Below are 27758 nucleotides of genomic sequence, written 5' to 3' on the forward strand. Positions count from 1 at the left end.
ACATATATATTACACATATATTAACATATAAAGTGTGTTGCCTGATGCTTGACTTACAGTAGGTATGCAGTGAATGTTAATTTCCTTACTCTTCCTACGTCCCCTGCGGAAGTTCATGCACGTGAAGATCAGCAGGGTCTCACCTTCCAGAACAGACATAGAAAACTCCACTGGTGTTCCTGGTGGGGGATCTCGGCCTCCTCTGCCCCTTGCTGGTTGGCTGTTTTTGACTTGGGCCAGTAACTGCTCAGCAGCCCTCCTCCCAGTTGGCACAGTGCATATTTATTCCCCAAGTACTTAGCGCTTGCCTTGTGTTCACCACTGCTTCCTTTCCTTAGCACTGCCTTACATGATAATATTCACCGTGCTGATTAGCACACAGGAAAATCTCAGCAGCATGGTTGAGAAGGCAGAAAAGTCAGAAAGCCAAGCTAGAGACCTGGATGTGAGTAAAGCAAGAAGGCTGTGCTACCGTTTATACATAAAACAATCCTGCAGGAGAGCGTCATTTTTAGTAGACATGTTGGATTTGTTGATATGTCACTTTTCTTACAGAACACTTGTTTTGCTCAGCAAGGGAGAAAATAAGACAAACCGTAGATACTTTTTTTTTGCGAGATGGAGTCTCACTGTGTTGCCCAGGCTGGAGTGCAGTGTTGTGATCTTGGCACCCTGCAACCTCCACCACCTGGGTTCAAGCGATTCTCATGCCTCAGCCTCCCGAGTAGTTGGGATTACAGGCATGTGCCACCACGCCCAGCTAATTTTTGTATTTTTAGTAGAGACGGGGTTTCACCATGTAGGCCAGACTGGTCTTGAACTCCTCACCTCAAATGATTCGCCCGTCTCAGCCTCCCAAAGTGCTAGGATTACAGGCGTGAGCCACCACACCTGACCCAAACAGTAGATTGTTGAATAACCAAATCTATCAACCAAACAACTTAGAAACAGTAGTGCCTATATCATGTCAAAATATCATTATTTATTTTGTATGTGTTTTGTTTTCTTAGAATTTTCTGTTTTATCTGTTTCTGGCATACCAAGCAACACATCATATAGTATTTAGACTGATTTCTTTTTGTCTTCTATTGTTGTAGAACCACACTGTACTGGGAAAACTGGGTAACTTTATTTGTTAAAATTATTAATGCATACTCACCTGTGCTTATGCCTCCCCTGTATGTCTGTTACTGGCATTGCCTCTTATTTTTATTACAAATCCATAAATGAGTTTCATATATGAAAAGTCATCATTGTAGGTGGTTAGTTTTAAAAGTTTTCCTAAGTGTTAGAAAAATAATGTTAAAGGGATGTTGCTATGATTCACAACTACTGTGAAAGGAATTCAAAAGATTTATATAAAATAAATTTGATAAAGTCTCCTGCTCTGAGAATAGCATGATTAACTCTCAAAGCTATTAAGATCCATTTTCACTCCTTTTGTTCATTTCCAGGACAATTTCAAGTGTCACTGCTTTTTAGAATACTTTTTTTACATGCAACTAATTCTTTTATTATGACATATAAAAGAAAATACCTTCCTCAGTTTGAAAGTGCATGTAGATTCAAATAATGGAAAAACTTTCTTCGCCTTTTCTTTGTTAGGTTCCAAGGGAAAAAAATTAAATATAGTAAAGAAATTTCATGGCCATGAAAATTTCCTTATTAATACAACACCACACAACTGGAGTATAGTTGCTCTAGCATAAAATGACTTTTGAGTTTTTCTTTGAAAATGTTTGATGTAAGTCCACATATTCTATATATATATAAATATTAGGTTTTGTGTTCTGTTGTTTTTAAGGACAAATTACTTCATACATAGTTAAATTGTTGGGAATTTAAAACAAATGCTTTTCTGTTAATTGTCTCAATATGAAGAAAGGCTTGTTTATTTTGGTCATTTGGAAAGCTCAGGTATTCTTTGCGTTGTATGGTGTTGAGACTGAAAATAGCCAGATTCATTTTAATATTAATAACAGAGGTTTATTGTTTAAAATATATACCCATTTTCCAGAGAAACTGCCATATTGAGATATTAGTATCTATTTCATACTTATCCTGAAGACTTATATATATATGGTGTGTACATATGTGTATATATGTGTGTGTGTGTGCAAAGCCTTCAGATGACCCAATGGTAGAGCCGATGACCTTGTGAAATGGAATAGCTTGATCAAGACTCTGGTCTGAGTGAATCACATCACACCTAGGTAAGGCATTAACTGAAGACATTTTGTAAAAACATTTATTTGGGACTAGATTCCCTTAAAAATACTCTGGTTGCTACTTGTGTTTCTCAATTCTGTGATTTTTGTAGGAGGTATTTTCCTGAATATGCTAAGTTGTCCAAATTATGCATTTATCAGACAAGTACATGTGAACCTAATGGAGTAAAGTATAAAATACATACTCTAACAATTTGAACTACGTCTAGTGAGAGTTTTCTTTGACTTCCTTGGTGTAGCCTAGTACCACAGTATACACAAGTAGAATTGTTAATGAATTAATGTGTCTTCTTTAATGAAACTATAAAATGCAATACCCCCATACTTTATGTCCTACCTTTTGATAAATGTAAATTAGTATGATAGCTGTTATTGGGTTCCCTCTTCAAAAGTAGAAGCCAAAACTTACAGTTTTCCTCAGGCTAGCATAAAATATGCCAGGGTAAGAAACCACCAAGATGAAAGGGGAACACTTCTTTCCCCATTCTTCTGACCTTCCTGCCGAGAAATTTCACTGAATCTTGGTTTCCCAATGACTAGACATGAGAGAGGTTGGGAGTTCACAGATTAACTGACTCACAGCACTAAGCCACATTCTTAAGCGTGTACTTATTCAGCTGTAAAGTTGAGATCTCGGTTCTCCATCTGTTGACTCTTGTTCTGTTTCTAGTTGATTCAGACTTCAGGCAGGGAGAACTGAACTGTTTGTTGAGCCTGGCAAGGACACCGAGTGGAAGAAGAGTAGCTGTGGGCTGTGTTGTACACACTGCATATTTACAGGATATTAGCGATGCCTTACATGTTGTCACAGATCAGCTTCCCTGGGAAGCAGGCTCTGAGATAGAAATTTGTGTCCTGGAAGTTTGCTGGGAGAGCTTTCAAAATCTCTGCCTGTGTGACGAATGAAGGCAGCAGAGGGAGGACTTGAACTGTGATGCAATCATCACAGAGGAGTCAGGCAATCCTGCAGGAACCCTCAAGCTAGGTGAGCCCTTCAGCATTGTCCTAACAGGAGGGAGAGGGGTCCAGGCCTTTATAAACCTACATTAACCGGTTGTCATATGTGGATGAACCCAAAAGAATGTATGATCTTGGAAGAGGTGCATCTTCAACTTGAGGATGAGGCCTGGAGAGATTCTCATCTGAGAGCTGTCTGCTCCCAACACCCATCAGCTGGGGAATGAGGGCTTCAGCCCTAGAGGGCAGCCCAGCACAGCACCCACTACGCATGCTGATGTCTGTCAGTGAGATACACACTTGAGAACGAATGTATGTACTTGAGTATATGTTAGACGTAGCTCTCTGTACCAGATAACATAAACCAGGGTAGCCTTTGAATTTTAAGCATGGACAATTTCAAGAAACTAGGGGAATTCTACTTCTTTAATAATCACTTAGGGGTCATCACTTCCTCAAAGCCTTCTCAGAATTCATTTTTTCCGTCCAGCTCACCACCCTGTAGATGCCCCATCACCCATTCCCATCATACATCGTACTTCTTGCCGTTAATGTTCTACAACATGGCTCTTTCTGTGTGTGTCTGTATCCTTCAGTGTATCTGTCTCTCCCACCTGAGCATGAGTTCTTGAAGGTTCTAGCCTATTGATCTGTGTGTGCCTGAGCCTGGTTCAGCAGCCAGCACTTGGTAGACCCTTGATAAATGGTGGTGGAATACACACCCCAGCTGTGGCTGCCCTGAATAGTGAACTGCAGTGGTTAATGGCACGTGTTAAATTGTGTCTTTGGTATGGAAGATGAGAAGTTGGCTGGGGATGGGAAGTTGACCGAGATTTTCCTATTAAGATCAGCCACTTCTGGTGATAGTAGCTGTGTCCAACCTCATCCACCCTGGGCACAGGAATACACTTTTATGAAAAGGCTTTTGCCCTTGAGGCTGTGGTAGTTGGCTCTTTTGGAGAACTGGGCTGGACCACCCAGAAGATCCATTTTACAATGACGAGTGGCATATCCAAGTACCCTTAACCAAAGCAAGCTGAGTGACTTTCCCCTTTCATTGAGGACCTTGATTCTACTCTGGTGGAAAGAGAAGTTAAATTTGAGGAAACTTTGCCAAGAAACAGTAGCCAAGGCAAAGGGGAAGAGTGAATTACTCCCTGAAGCCTGGAGATGAGTGCTCCTCCCACCTTCAGGAGACATGCCTTTCTGCCAGCCACCAGAGAAGGAGCGTGGGGTTGTGGCTTTTGGCTTTGTTTTTTTAATAACCTCCCAGGTTTCTGTCTGCTTATGGAAAATGAAAGGTGTAGTACCAGTGAATGACCAAATGTTATTTAGCCCATCTGTAGAATACTATGCTCTCTCTACATCTAGATTTTTTCCTCTTTCCAAATACATTTATCAATGCAAATGTTAGTACTTTCTTCTCTTTCAACATTTTCTAATTATATTGAACCAGTACTCTAAATATAATTCAACAGATGACTTTGCAGAAGTAGACTGTCAAAGTAACCTACATATTAAAAATTGACTAATAAAAATGGTAAAGAGTTTTAGCCTTGATGTTTATTGTTATTGTTAGGAATACAAGTAATAGATTTAATATCGGTAATGTAAATGTTTCATTTGTAGTAATTCTTTTAATTTTGTTTTTGCTAATGTTTTATTTACATAAATGGTAGATTTTTATGAAGGTAAGTCATTTTTACTTAAGGAAAATTTGCTTAAAATAATATAGATTTAAAATAGAAGGAAGCCATGAAAGCACAAATTTAGGAATTTGTAAATTTAGGAATTATTTCATAATTGGTCAGGCTAATATTATTACAGTTTTTGCAAAAGAAAAAATCAGTGTTTGCAAATCAGATTAATTGCTTCTGGAGAGCACAATTATTCTAGCTGGGGTATCATATCGCTTAAAGAAAAAAAAAAGAAAACCAGTATTGTTGAACCAGAATTCAAACTGTTCCATGAAGGCCTGATGGGCTCTTGGCTTGCCTTCTTTTCTACTTTTCTTATTTTAAATCTGGCTTTTAGGAAAATAACTTTATTCTGTTGATAGTCACATGCCCTCCACATCAACAGGATTTATGTCTTCCCCTCCCAATGATTTCCAAAATTCATCTTTTAAATTGCCTTGAACTAATCTGAGTGTGGGGCTGTCATTAAGTGTGTGTTGTTTAAATTTAAGTGGAAGAAGGTATATTTTTAGTCTGTACATTTTGGGGCAACAGTGACTTACAAATGATTTTGAGGCTTGAGACTTTGAGCATTTGAAAATTCAACGTTGTTTTCAGTTTAGCAAATTTTAGTGGCTGTGGAACAACTCCAGATTGTGATGAAGAGAATTATAATGAAGAGGATTGACTTAATTGGCATTATAACAGCAATGTACCTTGGGACTTCCTGCTTTAGATTAAGTATAAACTGCTACAGCTATTTAGCACAGCCAGAAATGCTGAGAAAAACTCATTAGATGTGCTTGAGACAGCTGTCATTGAAGGTTTGGTATGGTTCTTGCAGTGAATTTTACTGCTCTATCTTTCTGATGACTGAAGCACTACAACTGAATTAGCCATCATTTATGATTGATGTAAAGTGACTTTAAACACTATGCTGTAGTCTGTCTTTATTTAAAGAACAAGAGAACAAAAGTTTCAAGTAGTAATGATGCTACTTTCAATTATATTAATAAGATTGTAATTGTGAAGTTGTGGATAATCTTAATATAGGATGGCTTAAAAATAAGGTGGAACCAAAATTCTGAACAGTTAGCCATGTATATTAAAAGCTTAAGGATAATAGAATGTGTAATTCCCAAATCAAAGAAGGAAAAATATAATACAAAGAGGAAAGACACTGGGGAAAGCAAGATAAATAAAAGGTTCAAAATTTAAAATGTGGAAGCCAGTACCTCAGCAATAAAAATTAATGGATATGGAATACAGATTTTTAGATTGGATTTTAAAGACTAGATGTGTTCAAATTGTATTCATTTGCAAGAGACTTGTTTAAGACATAATGATAGATTTTTGCTTCTGGACATGGTGGTATAACTGGTACTGGACTAGTCCTCTTGCTGTACACAGCTAGGAAACTATGCAAAATAGACAAAGCAACTGTTTTCAGATATTGATCAATAGGCCACCCCAGACTGATCCAGGAAAGAGGTAAGTCCTACAGTTGCCCCGGCTTTCTGCCTGGAGGTATTTTTTGGCCTCTGGCACAAGGAGGAGGAGCTCAGAATATTGTAGTCTCACTGAGCTAAGGATCCAAAGATTGGAAATCAGAGACTGAAGACACTGGAATTTGCAGGGCAGAGTAACAAAAGGAGGAAACTGCCCACTAAGAGTTTCAGATATCTGCCTTGGAATCCCCTCATGTTTTCGGCTGTTAAGCAGCGTGTACACTGACTAAGACTTTATGATTCAAGCTAAGAACTACTAGGGGGCTGTAAGCTGACAACTCCCAAAGGTTTAAAACAGCTGGGAGACATTCACATTCTGACAAGTCAGAGGCGAAAGACTTTGTGAACACCCAGGGTATTCAGTTAGACCTCAGAGAGGCCATGCCTTAGCAGTAGGGCTATATACCTTACCCAACAAACCTTTGAAAACAAGTCTAGAATGGATCAAGCTGATCTGGCAACAAATTAACTGCCACAAAATGTTTTACAGACAGACCAGAAAATAAATCCAGACAACATTCAAAAGTCCAGAATCCAGTTAAAAAATAAATAAATAAAGTTATTAAAGAAGAAGCAAAAAAAAAATGTGACTTATAGCCAAGAGGAAAAACAGTCAATAGAAACAGATCCAGAAATAACAGAGTAGAATTAACATATAAGGACTTATAAAAAGCTATCGTAAAAAAATACTTTTTAGAAATCTTTATTAAGTGTTACTATAACGAACAAAGAAATAGAAAATATAAAAATGAACCACATACTCTTCTAGAAATAAAAAATGAAACTCTGAAATGAAAAAGTATCTGTTTATAGCAGTTTAGATGCTATAAAAGAAAATGCAAAAGTTGAAGACAGGACAATCGAAACTAAACCACAAAGAGAAACTAAAACAAAAATGAACACAGTTTCATTGACCTGTGGAATACTACCAAGTTATGTAACAGTATATATTTGAAGTTCTAAAATAGGGGTGAGGAGACAAAAAATATATACATGAGGAACAAATGGCCAAAAATGTTACAAATTTGATAAAATACAGAAATCCACAGATTCAAGAAGCTCAATTAATCTCAAGCAGGTTACTACATCAAAGCCCATTACAGAATAATCAATATTCAGAAAGCCGAAGATAACAAAATACTAAAAGCAGCCAGAGGAGAAAACACACATTACATATAGGGAAACAAAGATAAGAAATGACACCAACTTTCCAGTGGAAACAGTGCAAGTCAGAAAACAGTGGAAAGATGCCTTCTTAATGGGGTTTACCTTGATTGCCATATTTAAAACTATAGCCTCAGCTGGGCGCAGTGGCTCACGCCTATAATCCTAGCACTTTGGGAGGCCAAGGTGGGTGGATCACCTGAGGTCAGAAGTTCAAGACCAGACTGACCAACTTGGTGAAACTCCACCTCTACTAAAAATACAAAAATTAGCTGGGCGTGGTGGTGGTCGTCTGTAATCCCAGCTACTCAGGAGGCTGAGGCAGGAGAATCGCTGGAACCCAGGAGGCAGAGATTGCAGGTTGGAGTGCCACTGCACTCCAGCCTGGGCAACGGGAGTGAAACTCCGTCGCAAAAAAAAAAATACTACAACCCGCCCACCATATCCTGTCTCCCTTACTCAGACCTGTTCATGTTTTCCATGGCATTTATCATAATATACTATGTAATTCCATATTTATGTGTTCCTCTCTCTTAATAGATGTACTTTTTTTCCTGATTTGTTTATCGATGTATCTTTAACACCTAGAAAAATGTCTTGCACAAAATAGCTGCTTAGCAAATGTTTATTGAAGGAGCAAATGAAAGAATAAGAGCTATTAGTCAGGGTTTACCAGAGAAAAAGAGCTAACAGGATGTGTGTGTATGTATATATATACATAGAGAGGATTTGTTTAAGGAATTGGCTCATGTGATTGTGGAGTCTTGGCAAGTCCTAACCCTGCAGGGTAAGCCCACAGACTGGAGACTCAAGGAAGAGTTATAGTTGAGTCCAAAGGCTGTTGGCTGGCTGAATCCCTCCTGTTCAGCAGAGGTCAGTGTTCTGTCAAGGCCATGAACTGATTGGATAAGTCCCACCCACATTATGGAAGGTGATCTGCTTTACTCTAAATCTGCTCACTTAAATGTAATCTTATCTTAAAAAAAAAAAACAACGAAAAACAAACAAACAAAAAAAAACTTCACAGAAACATCTAAACTAACATCCAAATATCTTGGCATTGTGGCCTAATCAGGTTAACATATAAAATTAACTCTTATAATAAGGATATGGAAAAACAGGAACTCTCATACAGTACTGCTAAGTAAGATTGTAAGTTGGTACCACCACTTTGGAGAATAATTTGGCAACATCTCATAAAGTTGAATATGTGCATGTCCTACCACTGAGCAATTTTACTTCTAGTTATATATACTGGGAAGCATTTTAGGTCACAAATATGTTCCAGAAATTTTCTAAACAATTATTTGTAATAGTAAGAAAACAAATAATATAGATGTTTATGGATAGGATGATGGATCAACTAATGGTGGTATATTTCTAGATTGTAATACTGTACAGCAGTTAAAATGAATGAACTAGATTTGCACATACCAACATGGACTAATGATAAAACTTACATTGAATGAAAAAAATTAGTTGCAAAAGAATATGTGTAGTTTGATACCATGTATCAATTTTGTCAACTCAAACAATAATATATTGTTTGTATTAGATTATTAGGATTCTTTTTGCTGTTTATACTAACAAGGAAAGTCTCTGAGCATAGGCCTTTCATTTCTGAGATCTTGTGGTAGAAGGGACTAAAAATATGCAAAAGCAGTTATTCAGTAGAAACTTGTCAGTGTGACCAGTGTGGACCATAGTGAATTTCTTGCATCTATACCCATTTTGCTAATTCTTTTCTTTTCTTTCTTTCTTTTTTTTTTTTTTTTTTTTTGGAGATGAAATCTCACTCTGTCACCCAGGCTGGAGTGCAGTGGCACTGTGTCAGCTCACTGCAACCTCTGTCTCCTGGGTTCAAACAATTCTTCTGCCTCAGTCTCCCAAGTAGCTGGGATTACAGGCGCCCACCACCACACGTGGCTAATTTTTATATTTTTAGTAGAGACAGGGTTTCACCACGTTGGCCAGTCTGATCTTGAACTACTGACCTCAGGTGATCCACCCCTACTCGGCCTCCCAAAGTGCTGGGATTACAGGCGTGAACCACCGCATCTGGCCCCATTTTGCTAATTCTTACTGAGAACAACGAACTTTAAATTATGCAACCCATGAGAAAACTTTAAAGTCAAGGATATTATATTCAAAATGATGGATTTTACATATTTTCAGTTTAAAGAATAGACTAGAAATTAAAATAAAAATTACATTGAAGTTACGACTTTCAGTTACCTCTGCTGATATTTTCAACTAAAATAATTCACTGTGTTTTGTTAAACTATGATTATGGGTGAAATAAGATAAAATTGATGTTCATTTTTTTATTCAGATAACTTATCAGATCATGAGTTTGGGGCAGAGACACTGCCTTTGGAAATTAACCTTAACTTTTTAACTTAATATTCAATAATGTTCTCACACAAATATATTCTAATTAGCCCCCTGCACTATTTTTTTTTTCTTTTTTAGTTATCTGATGATGGCCGCTATGTCTTGTTATCAATAAGGGAGGGATGTGATCCAGTAAACCGACTGTGGTACTGTGACCTACAGCAGGAATCCAATGGCATCACTGGTGAGTTATTTTATCAGACACAGATAATTATTCCCAGAAACTTCATTTAAAAAGTATTATTTTGGTCTATTAATTGATTTCCCAAGACCTTCCATTCTACCACATCTTGTCAGTTCATCTGATTTTTTTCTTCTAGTACTATTCCCTAAAATGAGGGAAAATGGAATGAAACTGTTGCCTTTAGCATTTTCTCTGTAGATTGAGATTAGCTGTACTTTCTGCACGTAGTGTGAAAATATCCCGTGAGTATTGCACATGAAGAGCGTGAAGGAGAAGCTGACCCTTTTGGTCTGTAACTATTTAGATTTAATGGTGCAGCCGGGCATAGTGGCATCATACTTGCAATCCTAGGGACTCAGGAGGCTGAGGCAGGAAGACAGCTTGGGGTCAGGAGTTGGAGACCAGCGTGGGCAACATAGCCAGACCCTGTCTTTAAAATAAAAAAGGCATAATGTTGCAAACTGTCATAGGCAAGAGTTATTAGACCAATGGGAACTGGCTAGATTAACATAGTCAGTAGAGTGGCCCTCAGTACTTAGGAAAAGAACAGCCTGTGTTTGCTTGCCAAAGCCTTACATATCATGATAAGCATAGAACCAGCCAGTTACAGATTCTGGAGATGGCTCATATTAAATGTTGTTCTCTTCCATCATCTCTATCATACCAGCACTATCATCAAGCACAAAAACTTTTCAGCTGCACAATTTACTATGCTGAGAATTCCAAGACCCAGAAATCCTATCAGACGTACTGGCATCCCGATAAGGACAGACGCCAAGCTAATTACATTATCTTCTAGTTAATGCAAAATAAATAATATTTTAGAGAGGGTTGACCTAGATTTTCAAAATACTAAGTACATTTCTGTAATAATGTATTTACCTCATTATTAGTTTCTAATCTATGTTACATTGTGATATGAAAATATTTGTCTGATTGAGCATTGCATCATTTTTAAACTTCTCTGAGCAAGATCTGCATTCTAATGTTAGATACTACAGAGCACCATTCACACATATAGCAGGGTAAAGTCAGCAACTTTTTTCCTAGAGTTAAATATATATCCGTTTAATAAAACTGAGTATTTTTTTCTATTAAGAAAAAGAGATACTTCCATCTTGGTGTCAAGAAGTCAGCATCGGCCACATCAGTGTTCGCATTCTCTATCAGGCCAAACCACCATCCAGGAATTGTTCGCTTGAGTTGCAAGCATAGGTCTTCATAGAACTGAGCAAACCTTTTAAGATTGAGCCTGAACGAATGAGTGACATGAGACATTATGGTGCTGTTATCCTGCACACATGTTCCAAATACAGAGAAGAAAATTCTGTCCACATATTTATATACCAGACTGCTATTGCTATATCCACTTTAATAAGGGATAATAATATTTTGAATGAAACTTTCAAGTGCTGGCAAAACTCATGGAAACCCTCTTTGTTTTCCCCCAACCTCTCAGTCCCTATCTTTCCCCTGCAACCCAGTTATTTTATTATTGCAGTGTTAGCATTTAGAGAAGAGGGTACTCAAGATTGAGATTCCAAAAGGAAGGCAGTACAGAGGTGCACTAGGCTCTCAAAAACCAAATTCTAGATAGTGCAGCCAAGAATGAATATGAATAAGAAAAAAGGAGAGCATCTAAGAAACTCTGAGTGACCATGATCCATTCAGAGCTCCAGGGAAGCCTCAGCTCTGCTCTTAAGGCCTTCCAACTGATTGAGTCAGGCCCACTCAGATTATCCAGGATAACCTCTCTTCATTAAAGTCAGTGGATTATGGGCCTTAATCCCATCTACAAAGTACTTTCACAGCAAGACCTGTATTCGTGTTTGATTGATTAACGAGGGACACTAGGCTAGCCAAGTTGACAGCCAAAAGACCATCACAGTAAGCTCATGGAAAACCATGTGGAACAAACAAGTCCAGTGGTACTAACCTGATGTGTCAGTGTTAGGACTTCACTGATGCATTTGGCAAAGTATGTCATATCCTGTGGACCAGAAAGCAGAATATGAAGAGAATAACAGAGGATAGGTGGATTTGAAGCTGTTGAGCTGCATACTGATGAATTGGATCAGCATTCTCCAGTGGTAGCTGCTAGGTTCCAGGTGTAGCACTGAGCCTGTTATCTTTTTTCTGATTATTGCTTTGCTAGCATTACATTTGTGGATAACATAAACTTCAGAGTAGTTATTCTTTTGAATGATGGTCCTGGGATTCTGAAAGTTCTCGACAGTTGCAGTTATTCACCAAGTAGATACCAGTTTTCACTCTTAGGTTCAAAAATCAATTGTGCAGGACAGGATTAGAGAACTCTTGTTTGTTTGCTTTTTAATTGATCACTGGTTTCATTGTGAATCATTGATGATTATGACTATTCAGAGAAACAAGTATTGTGTGTGATTGTTTTACTATTGAAAAGATTAAGTAAATTTAGTCTATAAAAGAGGAGACATAGCAGATTGAGATGGGGATCATTAAATTAAAAAGCAATGGTTCCTGTTAATTACGGTTGGATATATTGGGATAATAACCATAGCCTTTCAAATCAGATTTGAATGTTAATCTCAGCTCCGCCACTAAATAACTGGTTACCCTGGTAAAGTGTTTTTTTTCTCTCTCCCTTAATATTTCCATGTCTGCAAATAAGGAGATAATATCTACTTCATAGGGAGTTGTGAGGAATAATGAAAATGCAAAGAAAAGAACTTAGCAGGGTTTCTGGCATACAGTGGGTTCTCAAGTATTCCTTCTTTTTTTCTTTGTTTCTTGACTGAAAGAGGAATATTTAGAATCACTGTACTTTAGTTTTAGGTAGCTTAGAAAACTAGATTGAGGACACCAAAACAAAAAACAAAGTCTTTTATCTTCAGATTAAAAGCTGCTCTAAATACAGATTTTCAAATTAACTTGTTTCTGCAAAGCCAGATTCATAATCACAAAAGAGGAGACTGTGAGAGAGCATGTCTCATCGTGCAGGTTGGTAATTGAAAATTCAGGGGTCTGTATGCCCGGTTGGTGACCATGACTAACTCCTAGGATCTTTTTTGCTTTTTTTTTTTTTTTAACCTGCTTTCGCCAATTTTGTTATCCTCTTTACACTAAAAATAGATTAACATTTAACTTAAAATGCTAAATGCACTAGATGACTTGAATGTTCGATGACTTAGACCTGAACAACTGGTGCCTAAAAACTCAATCCATGTTGTGAAACCTCAAATTTTATTTTACTAAAATCTGTACCCCTTTTGATATCTTAAAGCCTTTCTGCTAGGATTTTAATCTGTTTTCCCTTAAAGCCGGGGGAATTATCACCTTTTTTGTATAAATTAATTATTTGTATATTTAAAACACCACTCGATTGTCTTTTTTGAGGACTGAAGAATTTCACTTAGGTGGCTCATGTCACATTGCCATCATCTGTGTCTCCCCAGAAAACCTGTCCATGTGCATTTTGAAATGAGAGCACAAAAAGCCCCCCAAAAACGGCCAATGGCAATTTAATATCTTTTTAAAAGCACATAGGGAGAAAAAATAGCAAGATAGAAAATATCGTAGCAACTGGAAAGTTAAGTGAGATCTGTGTGAATTAAAACTGGATTCATTTTGTCAAATAAGTGTGGACTTCTGTTCTTTTGCTGCTTTATGGGGGTGCTGTCTCTGTTGTTCTCTGCCTCTCTTTGGAGAACCTCATTTCTGCCATTTACATTTGCAGTATTTTCACTTAAGAATATGAACACGTTTGTTGCAAGCTGTGGATCACATCCTTTACCCAGTAACTGCAGTTGAGGCTGGCAATTGCTCCTTCTTACCTTTTCTGAACAGGTAATTTCCATGACTCACCTCATGCATCACTGTATAGAAATGGAATTAGGCCTGTCATCTGGGCTTTAGAAGCTTATATATGATAATTTTTCAGCTCTTCAGAACAGCTAAGCAGATCCTCTCAAAAGAGTCACATCCTCTTCTCTACTGGTTTACCAGAGAAATGTGTGGAGTTACTACTTTCTTGCTTTGGGAGAAGAGAGGTCCCTGTCAGGGGCTACCGGGCTTCCTTGTATTTTTTTTTTTTTTTTTTGAGATGGAGTCTTGCTCTGTTGCCCAGACTAGAGTGCAGTGGCACGATCTCACTGCAACCTCCACCTGCCAGGTTCAAGTGATTCTCCTGCCTCAGCCTCCCGAGTAGCTGTGACTACAGGCACGTGCCACCATGCCTGGCTAGTTTTTGTATTTTTCATAGAGATGGGGTTTCACCATGTTGGCAAGGCTGGTCTCGATCTCCTGACCTCCTGACCTGCCTCGGCCTCCTAGAGTGCTGGGATTGCAGGCATGAGCCACCGCTCCCGGCCTTCCTTGTACTTTTGATAGATACCTTTCTCTCCAGAGTTGCCCCTTCTCCTCCCTTCCTCCATTCTGATTTCCTTTTCCCTCCATACTAAAACACTTTGTGTGAGGATCCGTGAGCTGCATGAGATTAGAGATGTTGCCTGTCTTGTTCCCCATGGAGTTGCCAGCACCTAGAACGGTCCCTATTGGACTCACAGCAGATGTGTACCAGCTTGTCTCAAATGATGTGTCCCTTTAGGGATCCTTGTGCTCAGGTGGCCTTGCTTGATAAGCCGCCCTCCCTCTGTAACTGTTATTTCTGAGCGTTTTGAATCTTTATCTCTGTGGCTTCCTAAATTTTTTTTTCATTAAATTTTTGTCTTTGTTGAGCCCTGAGAATGATGGGTTCTTTTTTTCATTCCTGTATATTGTGTGAGCAGAAGATTTTTGCTTCTTTTACTCTGTTACTTAACATCAAAAGCGAAGAAGTGTCAAGGTATCATTAAAGACACCAGGCCAGCATGACATTTTTTAGTTCTGCAGTAGAAAAGACAGCTGAGCCTTGACTCCTGTGATTCTTGGTGTGATTCATGCCCACAGATTTATTGAAATTAATTATCCTGAACCTTACAAGAAAACAATTTGTCTGGATTTTCTTATATTTTCTATGCCTTTCTAATCGATCTTATTTCTTTTGAAGTATGTATATACTGTGTTTCCTAAGTTTGCTATAACCCTATTTTATTTATTTACTTTATTTAAATATAAAATAGAGATGGAGTCTCACTATATTGCCTACCTAGGCTGGTTTCAAACACGTGGGCTCAAGCAGTCCTCCTGCCTCAGCCTCCCAAAGTGCTGAGATTACAGGTGCGAGCCACTGTGCCTGGCCCTATTTTGAATATATAAAAAGTTGCCTTATATACTTTAGTTACATAGACAAAATTCAGAATAAATTTTTGAATATTTTTTGCCGTATGGGTAAGTATCAGGGCTAAGAGCTCTCTTTTTTCTCAAGTATGTGGACTTTAAAAAATTTACGTGAAAACTTAAGGAAGTTTATGCCTTAAAAATATAAATACATTTAACTCAGGGATATGTTTCTAAATACTTTTATTACAAAAGCAGAAGATACTAATAACTTCTTTAACATTTAACTTTGGTTACTTTTGTTGTCTACATTATAAACAGCTATATGTAAGGTTCAGTCTAAAATGTGGGAGTACCTAAATCACATATTTAGTTATGAATTAGACCTGTATTAACATCCTACCCTGTGCCAGGCACTGTGTTGAGCACTTGTAATGACACGTGGTGGCCCTTGCCCTTCAAGTGCTCCCCATCTGCTGGGTGGTAAGATGTGGATATCATCAGTTCGAGGGGGTGTCTGAAGTGCTGTGGCCCAGCGCACAGATTCAGGCTCAGGCTTCCTCTCTCTTCTGTTTTCTTTCTTTTTGTCATTTTCTTTTCTTTTTGGTTCTTTAATTTTCCAGTAGAAAGTCAGGTACTTTATTCCGTGCTTTATAGGATGATAGCAGCAAAAAAGAAACTTACCATTAGTCCCTGTTCTGAATACATTTTTTTTTCTGCAACCTCCGCCTCCTGGGTTCAAGTGATTCTCCCGCCTCAGCCTCTCGAGTAGCTGGGATTACAGGCCCAGCACCACACCCAGCTAATTTTGTATTTTTAGTAGAAATGGGGTTTCGCCATGTTGGCCAGGCTTTTCACGAACCCCTGACCTCAGGTGATCCGTTTGCCTCAGCCTCCCGAAGTGCTGGAATTACAAGCATGAGCCACTGCACCCGACCTACATTTAAAATTAATTGTATCAGAGGTTTTTAATAGAATTCTTAAGAAGTGATTGTTAGGCGAAAAGAACCCATAAGTCTGAAATCTTTGTTGTTAGTAACTTAACTTCCTTCAACATAGGCATCCTTAAGACAGGCCCAGAGCGGTCTTTGCTCATGTCACTGCATTTATGAGGAGTTTAGGGAAAAAAAGTGGATGGTGGTGACATGCTGATTTCTGTAAGGAAATAACAGCTTACCTGGGATTTGCCCAGACTTTCACTAACCTCTCTGTGCTTTTTCCTTTTTTTTGCTAAAAGTTTGATCGTTTTAGATTGATAAAGTATTCAGTACCTACCGTATTTTTATTTTAATGCTTTCGTGTCAAAGAAAATTGGCTTTTTCCTCCATTAGGAATTAAATTTGCATTATATGATAACACATAACCATAAAAGGAAATGTGGTATTTAGCAGACATGTAGATTGGTCGTTTCACCATCTCTGACTAATGCAGCTCTTGTTTTTAGGTAGCAGAGATGATATTGACTCTTTTGTTCTTGCCTGGTAGGGCTGAACATTCTTTGGGCATAGAGTGGAAAAGGGGAGATAAACATTCGAGAAGCTTTAAGCAAAGGAGCTGTCCAAAGTCATCTGAGTGCTAAAAGCAAACCAACAAGGGAACAAGGGAGGAGGGCCTCAGAGAGAAGACAGGGAGTTGGTAGGAAATCTGCGTGTCAGAGTGGGAATGCGGGAAAACGAAAAAGAATTGGGACGTCAAAAGACGATATAAAAACAAGACCCAAAATAGGAAATTCTATGTAAAAGACAAAATACTAATGATAAAATGAGTATTTATACTAATTTTAAAACATGTTCAGTTTACTTTTGTCACTTGAACACTGTTGTTATTTGGAATAATAGTTAATACTGTTTATGTAACATTTCCTATGTGTCAGGTTCTGAGCTACAAATGTAGGCATTTCATTCAGTCTTCTCAACAGCTTCTGAGGAGCATGAATTATTATCCCCAGGAAACTGAGGCTGGTGAGGCCAACTGGCTTTCCTAATGCCATTTAAACACTTAGATCCATGTCAGTTTAACTCCCAAGCCTGTGTTCTAACTGTTAATCATGTGGCAGACTGAGACAGAAGGAAGTCATTCAGGACAACAGCAGCCTGTGCGCCCTGCAGCCTCAGTGCCTGACCACTCCTAGCATTTGTTGTCGTCACATGTCCAGCCCTTAGAGTTTTTGTAAAGTATAAAAGCACTTTAGCTGCCATTAACAGGGAGCTTGCACAGCATTTTCTATGAAAAGTAGTTAATATAGTTTAGTTGATGATTTTTCAAAGAAAGTAATAAAAGTATGACTGCTCTAGGAAAAGCGTAAGATAATTTATTTTAAACTAATCTTCATTTGATAAATGAATCGGTCCCCACTAAGAAGCAGGTTTATAAAAAGTAATTTTAACATTTGAATGTAGGGAGGTTTGGGAATTGAAAATTCTTTTGGCTTCAGAGTGAATAATGCCACTTTATAGACAAAAGAATCTCAGAGAAGGTAGCCAAAAAGTGAAATGGTTAAAGAGTTAAATCATGTTTGTTTTTAAAAAGTGATTTTCCTGTTTTCCATTTAAATCAACAGTGTTCTAATTTGTGAGTAGCAAAAATCAGCCCCATTGTTCAACTGAAATACCTTTTCTCTTGATTTATTTCTCTACCAAAGCCCTGTAGAACAAGATTTCAGGAGAGCAAAAGAATTTCAAGAGCTCTCATTTAAAACATCCGGCCCTGTGAGGGCCTGTACTTTGGACTATTTTTCAAATCTTATAGCTAGACTTTTGTGAATCCAGCCACATTCCTTATTCTGAATGAGCTTATGATGTGTAGTTATGTATTTATGGCTAAGGTTAATGCTTCAGAATTTGGTGGCAGACAATAACATACACCTTCCTGTTGTTTTTTGTTCATTGCAGCTTGAATTTTTTTTTTTTTAACATTTCTTTTTTATTATACTTTAAGTTCTAAGGTACATGTGCACAACGTGCAGGTTTGTTACATGAGTATACATGTGCCGTGTTGGTGTGCTGCACTCCTTAACTCATCATTTACATTAGGTATATCTCCTAATGCTATCCCTCCCCATTTCCGCCACCCCATGACAGGCCCCGGTGTGTGATGTTCCCCATCCTATGTCCAAGTGTTGTCATTGTTCAATTCCCACCTATGAGTGAGAACATGCAGTGTTTGGTTTTCTGTCTTTGCAATGGTTTGCTCAGGGTGATGGTTTCCAGCTTCATTCATGACCCTACAAAGGACATGAACTCATCCTTTTTTATGGCTGCATAGTATTCCATGGTGTATATGTGCCACATTTTCTTAATCCAGCCTGTCATTGATGGACATTTGGGTTGGTTCCAAGTCTTTGTTATTGTGAATGGTGCCACAATAAATATATGTGTGCATGTGTCTCTATAGCAGCATGATTTATAATCCTTTGAGTATATACCCAGTAATGGGATGGCTGGGTCAAATGGTATTTCTAGTTCTAGATCCTTGAAGAACCGCCACCCTATCTTCGACAATGGTTGAACTTAAATAATTTACACTCCCACCAACAGTGTAAAAGTGTTCCTATTTCTCCACATCCTCTCCAGCACCTGTTGTTTCCTGACTTTTTAATGATCACCATTCTAACTGGTGTGAGATGGTATCTCATTGCGGTTTTGATTTGCATTTTTCTGATGGCCATTGATGAGGAGCATTTTTTCATGTGTCTGCTGGGTGCATAAATGTCTTCTTTTGAGAAATGTCTGTTCATATCCTTTACCCACTTACTGATGGGGTTGTTTGATTTTTTTCTTGTAAATTTAAGTTCTTTGTAGATTCTGGATATTAGCCCTTTGTCAGATGGGTAGATTGCAAAAATTTTCTCCCATTCTGTAGGATGTCTGTTCATTGTAATGGTAGTTTCTTTTGCTGTGCAGAAGTCTTTTTTTAAGTAGATCCCATTTGTCAATTTTGGCTTTTGCTGCCATTGCTTTTGGTCCTTTAGTCATGAAGTCCTTGCCCATTCCTATGTCCTGAATGGTATTGTCTAGGTTTTATTCTAGGGTTTTTATGGTTTTAGATCTATCATTTAAGTCTTTAATCCATCTTGAATTAATTTTTCTATAAGGTGTAAAGAAGGCATCCAGTTTCAGCTTCATACATATGACTAGCCAGTTTTCCCAGCACCATTTATTAAATAGGGAATCCTTTCCCCATTTCTTGTTTTTGTCAGGTTTGTCAAAGATCAGATGGTTGTAGATGGGTGGTGTTATTTCTGCGGGCTCTGTTCTGTTCCATTCATCTATATCTCTGTTTTGGTACCAGTACCATACTGTTTTGGTTACTGTAGCCTTGTAGTATAGTTTGAAGTCAGGTAGCATGATGCCTTCAGTTTTCTTCTTTTGGCTTAGGACTGTCTTGGTAATGTGGGTTCCTTTTTGGTTCCATATGAACTTTAATGTAGTTTTTTCCAGTTCTGTGAAGAAAGTCATTGGTAGCTTGATGGGGATGGCATTGAATCTATAAATTACCTTGGGCAGTATGGCCATTTTGACGATATTGATTCTTCCTATCCATGAGCATGGAATGTTCTTCCATTTGTTTGTGTCCTGTTTTATTTCATTGAACAGTGGTTTGTAGTTCTCCTTGAAGAGGTCCTTCACATCCCTTGTAAGCTAGATTCCTAGGTATTTTATTCTCCTTGTAGCAGTTGTAAATGGGAGTTAATTCATGATTTGGCTCTCTGTCTGTCATTGGTGTATAGGAATGCTTGTGATTTTTGCACATTGATTTTGTATCCTGAGACTTTGCTGAAATTGCTTATCAGCTTGAGATTTTAGGCTGAGACAGTGGGATTTTCAAAATATACAATCATGTCATCTGCAAACAGGGACAATTTGACTTCCTCTTTTCCTCATTGAATACCCTTTATTTCTTTCTCTTGCCTGATTGTCCTTGCCAGAACTTCCAACGCTGTGTTAAATAGAAGTGGTGAGAAGAGGGTATCCCTGTCTTGTGCCAATTTTCAAAGGGAATGCTTCCAGTTTTTGCCCATTCAGTATGATATTGGCTGTGGGTTTGTCATAACTAGCTGTAATTATTTTGAGATGTGTCCCATCAGTCCTAGTTTATTGAGAGTTTTTAGCATGAAGAGCTGTTGAATTTTGTCAAAGGCCTTTTCTGCATCTGTTGAGATAATCATGTGGTTCTTGTCTTTGGTTCTGTTTATATGATGGATTATCTTTATTGATTTGCATATGTTGAACCAGCCTTGCATCCCAGGGATGAAGCCCACTTGATCATGGTGGATAAGCTTTTTGATGTGTTGCTGGATTCGGTTTGCCAGTATTTTGTTGAGGAGTTTTGCATCGATGTTCATCAGGGATATTGGTCTAAAATTCTCTTTTTTTGTTGTGTCTCTGCCAGGCTTTGGTATGAGGAAGATGTTGGCCTCATAAAATGAGTTAGGGAGGATTCCCTCTTTTTCCATTGATTGAAATAGTTTCAGAAGGAATGGTACCAGCTCCTCCTTATACCTCTGGTGGAATTTGGCTGTGAGTCTGTCTGGTCCTGGACTTGTTTTCGTTGGTAGACTATTAATTATTGCCTCAATTTCAGAGCCTGTTACTGGTCTATTCAGTGATTCAACTTCTTCCTGGTTTAGGCTTCAGAGGGTGTATGTGTCCAGGAATTTATCCATTTCTTCTAGATTTTCTAGTTTATTTGCGTAGATGTGTTTATAGTATTTTCTGATGGTAGTTTGTATATCTGTGGGATTGGTGGTGATGTCCCCTTTATCATTTTTTATTGCGTCTATTTGATTCTTCTCTCTTTTCTTCTTTGTTCGGCTTGCAAGTGGTCTATCTATTTTGTTGATCTTTTCAAAAAACCAGCTCCTGGATTCATTGATTTTTTTGAAGGGTTTTTTGTGTCTCTATCTCTTTCAGTTCTGCTCTGATCTTAGTTATTTCTTGCCTTCTGCTAGCTTTTGAATGTGTTTGCTCTTGCTTCTCTAGCTCTTTTAATTGTGATGTTAGGGTGTCAATTTTGATCTTTCCTGCTTTCTCTTGTGGGCATTTAGTGCTACAGATTTCCCTCTACACACTACTTTAAATGTGTCCCAGAGATTCTGGTATGTTGTGTCTTTGTTCTCATTGGTTTCAAAAAACATCTTTATTTCTTCCTTCATTTTATTATGTACCCAGGAGTCATTCAGGAGCAGGTTGTTCAGTTTCCATGTAGTTGAGTGGTTTTGAGTGAGTTTCTTAATCCTGAGTTCTAGTTTGATTGCACTGTGGTCTGAGAGATGGTTTTGTTGTTGTTGTTGTTGTTGTTGTTGTTTTTTATCATTTCTGTTCTTTTACATTTGCTGAGGAGCGCTTTACTTCCACTATGTGGTCAGTTTTAGAATACATGCGATGTGGTGCTGAGAAGAATGTATATTCTGTTGACTTTGGGTGGAGAGTTCTGTAGATGTCTATTAGGTCCACTTGGTGCAGAGCTGAGTTCAATTCCTGGATATCCTTGTTAACCTTCTGTCTCATCGATCTGTCTAATGTTGACAGTGGGGTGTTAAAGTCTCCCATTATTGTGTGGGAGTCTGAGTCTCTTTGTAAGTCTCTAAGGACTTGCTTTATGAACCTGGGTGCTCCTGTGTTGGGTGCATGTATATTTAGGACAGTTAGCTCTTCTTGTTGAATTGATCCCTTTACCATTATGTAATGGCCTTCTTTGTCTCTTCTGATCTTTGATGGTTTAAAGTCTGTCTTATCAGAGACTAGGATTGCAACCCCTGCTTTTTTCTGCTTTCCATTTTCTTGGGAGATCTTCCTCCATCCCTTTATTTTGAGCCTATTTCGTCTCTGCATGTGAGATGGGTCTCCTGAATACAGCACACTGATTTATCTTGACTCTTTATCCAGTTTGCCAGTCCGTGTCTTTTAATTGGAGCATATAGCCCATTTACATTTAAGATTAATACTATTATGTGTGAATTTGATCCTGTCATCATGATGTTAGCTGGTCATTTTGCTCATTAGTTGATGCAGTTTCTTCCTAGCATCGATGGTCTTTACAATTTGGCATGTTTTTTGCAGTGGCTGGTACCGGATATTCCTTTCCATATTTAGTGCTTCCTTCAGGAGCTCTTGTAAGGCAGGCCTGTTGGTGACAAAATCTCTCAGCATTTGTCTGTAAAGGATTTTATTTCTCCTTCACTTGTTAGACTTAGTTCGGCTGGATATGACATTCTGGGTTGAAAATTCTTTTCTTTAAGAATACTGAATATTGGACCCCACTCTCTTCTGGCTCGGAGAGTTTCTGCCGAGAGATCTGCTGTTGGTCTGATGGGCTTCCCTTTGTGGGTAACCTGACCTTTCTCTCTGGCTGCCCCCAAAATTTTTTCCTTCATTTCAACTTTGGTGAATCTGACAGTTATGTGTCTTGGAGTTACTCTTCTCAAGGAGTCTTTGTGGCGTTCTCTGTATTTCCTGAATTTGAATGTTGGCCTGCCTTGCTAGGTTGGGGAAGTTCTCCTGGATAATATCCTGAAGAGTGTTTTCTAATTTGGTTCCATTTTCCCCATCACTTTCAGGTACACCAATCAGACGTAGATTTGGTCTTTTCACATAGTCCCATATTTCTTGGAGGCTTTGTTCATTTCCTTTTACTCTTTTTTCTCTGAACTTCTCTTTTCATTTCATTTCATTCATTTGATCTTCAGTCAGTGATACCCTTTCTTCCACTTGATCGAATCGGCTACTTAAGCTTGTGCATGCATCATGTAGTTCTCTTGCCATGGGTTTTTCAGCTCCATCAGTTCATTTAAGGTCTTCTCTACACTGTTTATTCTAGTTAGCCATTCATCTAATCTTTTTCAAGGTTTTTCACTTCTTTGCGATGGTTTCAAACATCCTCCTTTAGCTCAGAAAAGTTTGTTGTTACCTTTTGTCTGAAGCCTTCTTCTCTCAACTCATCAAAGTCATTCTCCATCCAGCTTTGTTCCATTGCTGGTGAGGAGCTACATTCCTTTGGAGGAGAGAGGCACTCTGATTTTTAGAATTTACAGCTTTTCTGCTCTGGTTTCTCCCCATCTTTGTGTCTTTATCTACCTTTGGCCTTTGATCATGGTGACGTACAGATGGGGTTTTGTTGTGGATGTCCTTTCTGTTTGTGAGTTTTCCTTCTAACAGTCAGGACCCTCTGCTGCAAACTGTTGGAGCTTTCTAGAGGTCCACTCCAGACCCTGTTTGCCTGGGTATCACCAGCAGAGGCTGCAGAACAGCAAATATTGCAGAATGGCAAATGTCGCTGCCTGATCCTTCCTCTGGAATCTTTGCCTCAGAGGGGCACCCGGTTGTATGAGGTGTCAGTCGGCCCCTAATGGGAGATGCCTCCCAGTTAGGCTACTCGGGGGTCAGGGACCCACTGTAGGAGGCAGTCTGTCCGTTCTCAGATCTCAAACTCTGCTGGGAGAACCACTACTCTATTCAAAGCTGTCAGACAGGGACATTTAAGTCTGCAGAAGTTTCTGCTGCCTTTTGTTCAGCTATGCCCTGCCCCGAGAGGTGGAGTCTACAGAGGCAGTTAGGCCTCCTTGAGCTGTGGTGGGCTCCACCCAGTTTGAATTTCCCAGCCACTTTGTCTACCTCCTCAAGCCTCAGCCATGGCGGGCGCCCCTCCCCCAGCCTCACTGCCACCTTGTAGTTTGATCTCAGACTGCTGTGCTAGCAGCAAGCGAGGCTCCGTGCGCATGGGACCCGCTGAGCCAGGCATGGGATATAATCTGCTGGTGTGTTGTTTGCTAAGTCCGTTGGAAAGGTACAGTATTAGGGTGGGAGTGTCCCGAATTTCCAGGTACCATCTTTCACAGCTTCCCCTGGCTAGGAAAGGGAGTTCCCCGATCCCTTGTGCTTCCCGGGTGAGTCGATGCCCTGCCCTGCTTTGGCTCATGCTCCGTTGGCTGCACCCACTGTCCGACAAGCCCCAGTGAGATGAACCCAGTACCTCAGTTGGAAATGCAATAATCAACCGTCTTCTGTGTCGCTCACGCTGGGAGCTGTAGACTAGAGCTGTTCCTATTTGGCCCTTTTGGAACCTCCCTCCTGGAGCTTGAATGATTTTCATTTGTGCCACATCTTCAGGCTTATCTAATTAGATAGCAGGACTGAAGGAAATTTCTACTGTGCTTTGCCGTTGGTGCATACTTTAGTGACTTTGGGTAGGGAGGGGTCATAACAAATATCACTGGCTCCAGGACCTTGTCAGGTAGCAACCATAAGGTGGTTACTCTGTGAAATAAAGGTTTCACATCAGGAGATGCTTTATTGTTGGGGGAACATTTAAGGAATCTGACATTTCACTGAGCCAAGATTTCATGTCTACAAATGTCATATTCCAGAAAATTGTTTCATTGTTCTTATTATAAGCAAATGTACATTTTCTTATTCTCTTCAAATTTTGTATTACCAGCTAATATTTTTCTTAAATTGTTTTTCCTTTAAGGAATGGGAATTTTTTTTTAAAGCATTGTTTTATGTAGACCAAGATGAATTGCCTTTGAGTGGATCACCTGCTGAGTAGTCTTTTGAGGTTAGTAGTTTATCACTGGATAAAAAAAGCTAATTGCAACTCAGATGCAGAGTTTATGAACATTTTTTCAAATTAGTTGAAAATTAGTTGTAAGACGTCTGTTTCTGGGAGTTTGGCAGTTTATATACTCTGAATGACTCCCAGTTGAAACAACTGAAATGTAAAATATAAAGTATCTTTCCAAATATATTGCTAAGTTGGCATGAAAGAAGGGAAACCATAAAGACCAAAGATGAAATGAAAGCGGGAGTGCTGGAATATTAGCTGGATTGTCCCTGAATGTTTCTGCTGGGGAAAGAGGGAAAGGGGGATAGGAAATAAAGCATAATTGGGAGTCTGCTGAGACATACTGTCAATATAAGGATGACTGATAAAAATAAATTTGCCAGTGGAGAGGCTGGGGATCGGGAGTGAACAGTAAGGAAACCTGCCTGTCTTTACCTAGGCACTAGAAGGGGTAAGGGAAGACAGGGTGTGAATTCTCCTAAAACACGAGAAAGGCCATCACATGAGTGCAGGTTGACTTGGTTGTCCCAATGAAATCCAAAATCCTCATGCCAAGAATTTAATTACATTGCTGTCAGGTTGGTTGCATCCCAAGAGGCAAGAAAGGAAACGCACATCTCTAAAAAAGTGCTACTTCAACCCAGGCCTCCAAGAATTTCCACAGATAATGTTTCAAGGAAAATCAGCAGTTCACAGTAAAAAAAGGTCATAAATCAGATGAAGAAATTCACCAGCATGAGAAATTAGAGCCAGCACAAATACTGGCTGCTGGTCAAATTATCAGATGCCTAGTGAAAAATGAATATATTAAATATACTTAAACAGTGTGATGCTCCTTTTAAAAAATAAACAAGAAGCTTGAAAGGATGAGCAATAAATAAGATACTGTAAAAAATGACCAGCCAGATTTGAAAAATGACTAAGTAGAACTTCTAGAAATTTTTAAAAAAGAAAAAAGAAATTTAAAAAAAGATTATTAACATTAAACATTCATTTATTAGGCTAAGGAAGAGATTAGACACAGCCAAAGAGATAATTAGTGAAATAGAATGTAGATATATAAAGGAACTACCTAGAATACAGCCCATCACAAGGTGGACATTCAGTTTATAGACACAGAAGTTTATAGGCACAGAAAGAGCAGACTCTTTCCAAAAATGATAAACTACAGATTGAGACAAACCATTTTGCAGAAGACAACTAGAAAAGCTGGGGAAAATGCCTGTTTGAAGGCATCACATAGCTAATGAGAAAGTGATTAATAACTGGTCTAAGTTACTACCATGAGAATGCTGTAGCTATTTTAATGTGAAAGTAGACTTTAAAGCAGAAAGCATCACTAGAGATAATACTTCATAAAAGGTTCAATTCAGTTTTATTTAGATGTGATACTTCTTTGTGTATCTAACATCATGATTACAAAATATAGGGAGCAAAAATTAATAGAAATATGAGCAAAAACAGACAAATTCACCGGCCTAGATGAACATTTTTTAATATACTTTTTATGTGACAGAATGGCTAAAAGAAATCAGTAAATATATAGAAGATTTGAACAATCTGATTAACAACCTAATAATAGGCATGTTTACCGTATCACACCCAACAACTTCAGAATACACATTCTTTTCAATAACATATGGGAATATTTTATGTATATTTTCTTGAGACAGGGTCTTGCTCTGTCGCCCAGGCTGGCATGCAGTGGCATGATCTCGGCTCACTGCAGCCTCCACCTCCTGGATTCAAGCAATTCTCTTGCCTCAGCCTCTCAAGTCGCTTGGATTACAGGTGTGTGCCACCATGCCTGCCTAATTTTTTTGTGTTTTTAGTAGAGACAGGGTTTTGCTGTGTTGTCCAAGCTGGTCTCAAACTCCTGGCCTCAAGAGATCTGCCTGCCTCGGCCTCCCAAAGTGCTGGGGTTACAGGTGTGAGCCACCATAGCCAGCCTCCAATCACTTATTTTAAATTCGAGTTTTTATTGTGGGGAAGGTACTAATAGTTACTTTTAGAATTTTTTTTTTTTTTTTTTTTTTTTTGAGACGGAGTCTCACTCTGTCACCCAGGCTAGAGTACAGTGGTGCAATCTCGGCTCACTGCAAGCTCTGCCTCCCAGGTTCACGCCATTTTCCTGCCTCAGCCTCCTGAGTAGCTGGGAATACAGGTGCCGACTACTACACCTGGCTAATTTTTTTGTATTTTTTAGTAAAGATGGGGTTTCACCGTATTAGCCAGGATGGTCTTAATCTCCTGACCTTGTGATCCTCCTGCTTTGACCTCCCAAAGTGATGGGATTACAGGCGTGAGCCACTGCGCCTGGCCCTATAGTATTTTTATATTTACCTATTATTGCTAGTTTACAGTTAAGAAACTGAGGCTTAGCAAGGAATAAAGAGATTGCTCGAGGTCACCCAACTAAATAGTATTAGAACTGGGGTTTTAATCCAAACATATGACCACAGAACTCTTTCTATGGTGGAATTTATTTCCCTGTTAAGTTTAATTCAATAACAAATTATATGAAGATATGCTGCAGAGATGAATGAGATAATGAATGTAAAATTGCCTTGAGAGATTCAAGGAATGTAAATGAACTACCCAAATTAGTGTAGCAATTTCACTGTGAAATTAAAAGTAGATAATTGGAGAATAGCTAAGATCTGGCATTGCCTTTTAGTAGTTTAGAAGTCATAGAACTTTTTTGTTTATGGAACTTTTGAAATGTTCTCTGAACATCATCTGTGTCAAACACATGGTAAAACAGATGTTTTTCCAAGGGATTTTGTGGTTTCAACTTTAAATATTAAAAGTGGCGTTTAGGGAGCTATTTAAATGATGATGATATGGACGTACTGAAAATTTTCTTTAGTGATGATCATCTCTAGTTCTT

General features: G+C 38.6%; 1 protein-coding gene across 2 annotated transcripts in view; it reads left to right on the forward strand.

The window, feature by feature from the left end:
- The window catches only part of PREP (prolyl endopeptidase), a 133696-nt gene that overhangs the window by 40038 nt on the left and 65900 nt on the right, over positions 1 to 27758 (forward strand). For both annotated transcript variants that reach the window (XM_077998400.1, NM_001257914.1), the window contains 1 exon segment: positions 10006 to 10111. In XM_077998400.1, coding sequence (XP_077854526.1) covers positions 10006 to 10111 — 106 coding nt within the window.

Source organism: Macaca mulatta, chromosome 4 (assembly GCF_049350105.2).
Source record: "Macaca mulatta isolate MMU2019108-1 chromosome 4, T2T-MMU8v2.0, whole genome shotgun sequence".
In the NCBI taxonomy this organism is placed as follows: domain Eukaryota; kingdom Metazoa; phylum Chordata; class Mammalia; order Primates; family Cercopithecidae; genus Macaca; species Macaca mulatta.